General features: G+C 38.3%; 1 protein-coding gene across 4 annotated transcripts; it reads left to right on the forward strand.

Moving 5' to 3' along the window:
* The first annotated feature begins 16 nt into the window (after positions 1–16).
* On the forward strand, positions 17–6,427 carry ZBTB25 (zinc finger and BTB domain containing 25). 4 transcript variants are annotated; one of them, XM_075193302.1, is made up of 3 exons: positions 17–99; positions 2,674–2,851; positions 4,771–6,427. In XM_075193302.1, the coding sequence occupies exons 2-3, from the start codon at positions 2,679–2,681 to the stop codon at positions 5,900–5,902; spliced, it is 1,305 nt and encodes a 434-aa protein (XP_075049403.1). In that variant the 5' UTR covers positions 17–99; positions 2,674–2,678; the 3' UTR covers positions 5,903–6,427. The 4 variants fall into 4 exon arrangements, with proteins under 4 accessions (XP_075049403.1, XP_075049404.1, XP_075049405.1 ...); XM_075193303.1 differs by having other exon boundaries at positions 22–117; XM_075193304.1 differs by lacking the exon at positions 17–99 and adding an exon at positions 227–343.
* Positions 6,428–7,017: the final 590 nt, after the last annotated feature.

The following is a 7,017-nucleotide window of genomic DNA, read 5'->3' on the forward strand; positions in this document are numbered from 1 at the left end:
CTGACTTCGTGCGTGTGCACGTCAGAGCGAGGAGGGTGCCTGGCCGGTGTCTCCAGCTGCAGCAGCCTCTGTGTGTGAGAGGAGCGCTTGTTGTGCACGGTGAGCGGGGCATTGTGGGTAAGCGCTGAGAGCCGTTGGTCGGTCGCTTCCTCTGGAATTTTCCACGTAGGTGGGGGGTGGGAGCGAGCCTCGCGCTGCACTGAGGCAACAGGGGAGGGCGGGGCTTGCCAGACATTGGCCGCATTGCGAAAATGGCAAACAGGCTATGTGAGGGGAGCCTGAACATTAACTGAGGGAAGGGCCAACCAAAATCATGTGCATGTGGAATAATATTCTCTTATTGGTAATAAAATACCAATAATAGTATTAATAATTATTAATTAAATATATTCCATACAAATAATACAAGTTCCAACTTCATAGCAAAATACCTATGGACGTGCTGCTGAGTCTTGTTGCTATGAGTAAAATAGGAGTGGACAGCTTTTGTGTAATAGTCTCACTGAACACCTAGATACAGTCAAAATCATAGGACAACAATACATGATTATTATTATTTTTGTAAATAAATTGCATAAATAAACAAGTGTTTGAAACAGTGCTCTGTTTCTGTAATGGTATATCATTTACATTATAGAAAAATAAAAAACATGTTATTTTTATTGTTTTTTTCCAGTCAGGTCTATTAAAAAAATGTAAATAAGCCAACTGCAAACTTCTAAAATTTGTAGTAATATGGTATATGTGATCTTGAATTATAATTAGTGTGCAAATAAAATAATATTAACGCAATATATTGCTAATGGTAACATCTATGCAAAGCAATATTAGGAATTTTGCAAGCTGCTCTACCACCTAGTACAAGCTGGTAGTGCAGGGCTCCTTCATGCAGCCATTTTAACCAGGAGTTGTCCGCTACTCTTATAACACTTGCCACGAAACCTAGGGGGTTGGGGTGAATGGAAGGGACAGTGACAAGATGGCAGCTCTTGTTTGGTCCTCCCACTCACACGGCCCATCCTCCACTATTTTAAGTCAGCATATTAAGTTGATTTTAGAACTAGTAAAAGGTGGTAGTGCAGGCAGCCCCCCTCTCGCTGGAGTTGTAGGGGGGTCCTGCTTTTACTTGCTAATGCAACTTTAAAATACATATAATTATTTTTTTGAGGAAGTTTTGCTGTCTAACATTTACGGTCACTCAATCTACTCATTTATATTGCAGACATGTGTTAAAGTCAGAATCTAAATTTATTTTAACATAAAACACATTTTGTTACTAAGGGGGAGATCCGCTACAGTGTGGTTTTGCAAAACCGCACATTTTTGGAGACTTTATTATGTGCAGTTTGGAAACCTTGATATTTACTAAACCACACATAAAATAGCATGTTTTGAAGTATGCTAGTGTCAGTACAACAAAGGAGGGAAGTACAAGGTTCGGAGGCCCCCAAGAGGGCCATGGCCTAGTGAAATTTTCCTGCCCACTATCAGTCGCATTCCAGCTCCTTCCAGAACTTGTTCATTGCTGCCCTCCCCATTCCCACACCAACCCCGTTCCCCGGCTATACTGTAATTGGTCACTCAATGTGTGAGCGAGCACGGTCACTGACATGCTTCAGAAGCGCTGGGCCACTCCAGCTACCTTCCTCTTCCCTAAAAACTTGGGGCAAGGAGCGGAACACTTCCTCTCCCTGTCCTGGTCTTAATACTTTCACTATGGTCAGACACTGCACTCAGTAACCATTGACTGGAGCAATGCAGAAGGTGGGGAGAAGGATGTTGGGGGCCCAGAGTTGAGGTGAAAACTACTCTCTGCCTCCCCATGTATGGTGCCTCCTCGGACGAGGTTTTATGCAGATATATTTTTCCCTGTAAATTATATTTCATTTATTTATTTATATATTTTTGCAATAAATAATATTTATTTATTCATTTATTTATATTTAAATTATAAATTAAATTATATTATAAATTATATTTCACCATTAAATATGTCTGGGAAATATCTACAGCCTGTTAACTGGTTACATACTGGTATAGAATTGTTTATATAGAACAGTATTGTTTTATTATTGTTTGTTCCCAATTGTAAAGCGCTACAGAATTTGCTGGCGCTATATAAATAAATTATGATGATGATGTTTGAGACTTGGGTTTTTCAGTTAGTGGGCTATTTTGTAATTTGGTAAACCATGCTTAAACTTCACAAAATAACACTTTAAAATGACCCCTTTTTTCTGCACGTTGTCCCCAACATTCCCTACCTCATTATTTTGTGTAGCAGAGCTCCTCTTAGTGACTATAAGATAGGGCACATGACAATCATGTTTGTGTGTATGACATTATTACTGATAAGCACCCATTATGTAGCTCTTTCTTTCTGTATTTCTGAACTGTCTAGATCCTGAAATTTTAACCTATGTGAAATGTCTTTTAATGCTTACTTCTAATATGCTGGTACGTAATACTGATGCACTTTCTGTATTTCTTCTTTTTGACAAAACCTCAATAAAATATATTTAAAAAAAAAAAAAAAAGAGCCCATGCAAATGGATTAGGGTCTGGATAATTTCTTTCTTGCATGTGACAAAATACATTAAAAATAGCACGTCTAGCATTTGCAAGATCTTGATTTACAGTATACATATATATATATATATTTGTTCTTTTCAGGAAAAATGGATCAGTCTGGCCACAGTCTGGTGCTGCTCCAACAGCTGAATATGCAGCGAGAGTTTGGTTTCCTCTGTGACTGCACAGTAGCTATCGGGGATGTGTATTTTAAAGCACACAGAGCTGTTCTTGCCGCCTTTTCCAACTATTTCAAGATGATCTTCATTCATCAGTCCAGGTGCTAGAATTTATTTATCTTTCGCATTTTCTGCAGTTACATTTTCTTTCTAACTCCCTTCTCTCCTTTTTATCCATGTCTTTGTATTATCAGGCAAAACTGTTTATTTATGCTGCCATGGGATACGGCAAAAAGCTGCTTTCTGGATAAAATTGAGTAGCTGTGTTGTATCTCGGGGGAACAGAAATGAACAACTCTGGCTGACAGTATAAAGACAGGACGAGGAAGCACAGGAGATATACAGGAATATTAATATAAAATAATGTATTTTGTAAAAGTTATCCTATTTCTTCTTCTTGGCAGTACATGTGAAATGGCGCAAAAAGGGTAATGAGATACAGTATACAGTTCCAGCAGTGGCGCACGCAGGGGGGGTTTCTGGTTCTCCAGAAACCCCTCCCCTCCGGGAACCAACGATACTGTACAGCAGCCGTGGCGCTGTCAAAGAAGCGCCCGCGGCAGTGCTGTATTGTAGTATAATACAGCACTGCCGCGGATGCTTCTTGACAGCACCGCGGCTGCTGTAGGATTCAGCCTCGCTGAAATGGAGCTGCTGCGCATGCGCAGCAGTTCTCTCTCGCTCTATTTTTTTTTTCCAGGGGGGCGGAAACCCCCCCTTCTAAACCCTGCGTTCGCCCCTGTCCAGGGTTGGTTAAAGTAAATGTTCACTCATTTTATATAATGTATAGCTCTCAATTCATAGTATAAATACATTCTGTATTTATTGTTCTCCTGCTTATTGTTGAAAAACATTTGGGGCTAGATTTACTAAGCTGCGGGTTTGAAAAAGTGGGGATGTTGCCTATAGCAACCAATCAGATTCTAGCTTTCATTTATTTAGTACCTTCTACAAAATGATAGCTAGAATCTGATTGGTTGCTATAGGCAACATCCCCACTTTTTCAAACCCGCAGCTTAGTAAATATAGCCCTTAAACTTATCATCTACTATTTTTTTGTATAGAGCTGCAACACTGTTGCAACAAAGTAAAAAAAATTACTGTGGTTCTGTCAGCTTATCAAGCTGTATTTAATTAAGGGAGGGAGGGGAGGTGAACTCACAGACTAGTATCGTTTCAAACTGAATTGATACCTAGGTCAGAAACAAAAGGCTGCAGAGAAGGTAACGTCAATAAATGGCAAATTATCTTGTTATGCATTGAGGAATTTTTTTAAAACATTTTGTTTTAATTGTGTGCATCCTTTTAAGTTATAGGGGTGTATAGAATAAATATATGTCACACCTAATGAAGTTGCGGATGAAACGCATAGCGCGCACTCCTGTACTGTAGTTCCACTAACTCCTGATTCAGACGTTTCAGACACAGTGACCAGTGCATCAATTCTGGTTCTGAATCGAAGTGAGGAACGTGCAGAACCGAGGCACTGTTTTTCAACCCTATTTCCCAATGATTGGAGTTCCAGATAAGTTTTATTTTACTCTATACTTATGTAAGACTTTTACATTTGAACAAAATAAATATCACTATTCTAGAGTGGGTGCTTTAGGCTTCTGTTTATTTCTAGACAGTGTGCTGTGAGGATCATCATTCCAGTCGAAAACAAGCTCTTTCTTAGAGTCAAGCATCTTTAGCCCCTATTTGGGTTGCTTGCCCTCTCTTATCAGCGGTTTATGAAGATTACAGGTTATTGTCCAGGATACATATTACAGAATATTCAGTATTGATTTTTTCATTAACTTTTATTGATCTCCGTTGTCTTAATTACTGTACTATCGCCTTTTGTGTTTTTATCTATTTTTTTACAGTACAGATCCTTGCTGGTTGAGGATATAGTGCTTATATATATATATATATATATATATATATATATATATATATATACCGCTAACCTGTTTATTAGAATATCTTCCGTTACATTTCTTCCCCATGTTTATGTTTCTTTTGTATTCTTCCTTAGTGAATGTATTAAGATTCAGCCTACAGACATTCAGCCAGATATATTCAGCTACTTGTTACATGTCATGTACACGGGGAAGAACCCCAAACAAAATGTGGACCATTTCCGATTGGAGGAAGGAGTAAAATTTCTTCATGCTAATCTCCTCTCAACACCTGCCTGTGAACCAACCCAAGTGTTACCTTCAGAAACTGTACAATCCTCCAATTTATATGGCATCCAGATCTCAACAGCTCAAAAAGCATCAAAGGAAACCATTAATTTGAGAAACAACCCATCAAATGCCACCAGGCCAGCACCTCAGGGAGAGCACCCTCAGTTACAGCTGTCTCTTGCCATTGGACTGGAGGGAGTAGGTTCAGAGCAGCTAAGCTCTCATTTTCCAGGTCAGGTTGGCACCACAGTAAAATCATTAGAAGACATCCAGAAGACTGCAAGGTCTATAAAGCAGGAGACCTGTGATCCTGAAGCCGTAGGATCTCCACACCAATCGCTGCCGCCTCCAGAAGAGGTAGAGTCAGCCTTCATTAAAACGGGCAGCAGAACGTACTCCTGCCACTATTGTGGTGAGCATTTTGAATCCCGCGTTACATTGAGAGATCACTTGCATATCCATGTATCTCAGTCTCTTCCATTTGGGGTTCCCACATCCATCCTAGAGAGCGATGATCTCGGTGAAGTTCGCCCTATTCTTGAAAACATAGAGAATACTGAGAGTTGCCGGGTTGGAGGCTATCACCTAAACAGAATTGAGGAGCCCGTACAGAACGCAGGCCAAGTGGAACAACTCCAACTCAACCAATTATCTTTTTTGGCAAAAGACGCTGATCCCATTGAGTTAAACTTTTCATTCTTGCGGAAGAGAAAATTCAGCTGTACGGTGTGCGGACATAGATATGTACGAAGGAGTCAGTTGCTGGATCACTTATACACACACAAAACGAAGCCACACAAGTTCAGTAGGTATCAAAGATTTGGTAATCAGATGGAAAAAAATTCACAAAACTACTGTAACAACATGACTGATAATACCCAGAAAGATTCCGACACAGTACTGGAAACACCAGAGTTTCTTGAAGAAATTGAACCCCCAAATGCACAGGAAAATGTGGAATCTGTTCTAGTTGAGTAATTCATATTTATATGGGACTCTTGTATTGTGTTTGTTTTCTATAAAAAAAAGTTTCCTTATTTTCTTGCTGTAAATAACACTATTGAATTGACTGAGTTTGTGTTTACATATTGTCCGCTAGCTATCTTTTAAGAGTAATATTCACTGGTACTGTATTTTGTTCATAAAGAAACAATGTGGTGTGTTCTGTGTTCTATTGTCACAAACTAACTTTCTTTAACTACAGCTTAGCATACAGTTTGCAGGATTAAAATAAATGTTAGCAATATTTAATACATGATAATATAACAATATTTTAGCACACATGACTGCTCATGGACACTTATGATTCGTGGGTGACTTAGCATTATGGGTATTTTAGTTCTGGAAACAGGTGCTGTTCTAATTGTTTTCTGTCCTTGGTTTATATTGTTGTCGGTATTTCATTCAATATACTGTATTTCATTCAATATACTGTACATGAACCTATTTCTGGAACAACTTGTATTCATTGTTTGCGGTAAAAAAAAATTGTTAAAGTAGAAATGTATTTGTTACAATGATTTGAATATTGATTTCTTGTGATCATCACAAATATATTGTGACAGGCAAATGGAAAATGAGTGTTGCAGGGTTAACCTATTTTCTTTTACATTTATTATTGATAACAAAATACTGCAAACTTTTGGAAAGCAGTAAAATGATAAGCGGGTTCGTTTTCTTATTTTGAGAATAACCTAGATAGTTTTTTTTTATTATTATTATTTTTGTTTTGAAAACATTGTTTTGATTATTTTTTATTAAATCCCAGATACCAGAAAATTCTGCAGGGTATTCAGAGAAAGATTTCAAATAAAAAAAATGGAACCAGGTCACTGCACAACTAATTATCTCTGAAAACTAATTATGAATCTTTTAATAGAGAAAAAAAGTTCCTAGGTTCTTAATGTGATAAATCACCCCTGAGTATATGCTTAAAAGCACCTTCCAAAATTCTAGAAAATAACATCTTGGATGTTTAATCATGCACTTATAGGGCCTCATCTCTGAGCAAAACTGTCAAGGATTCAGCGAAAAAACCTGTTTGGTTGTGCTGTGCTCCTCAGTTTGCATAGGTGCGGGCTAGGTTTCTGATG

This window comes from Mixophyes fleayi, chromosome 12, assembly GCF_038048845.1.
Source record: "Mixophyes fleayi isolate aMixFle1 chromosome 12, aMixFle1.hap1, whole genome shotgun sequence".
Lineage (NCBI taxonomy): Eukaryota > Metazoa > Chordata > Amphibia > Anura > Limnodynastidae > Mixophyes > Mixophyes fleayi.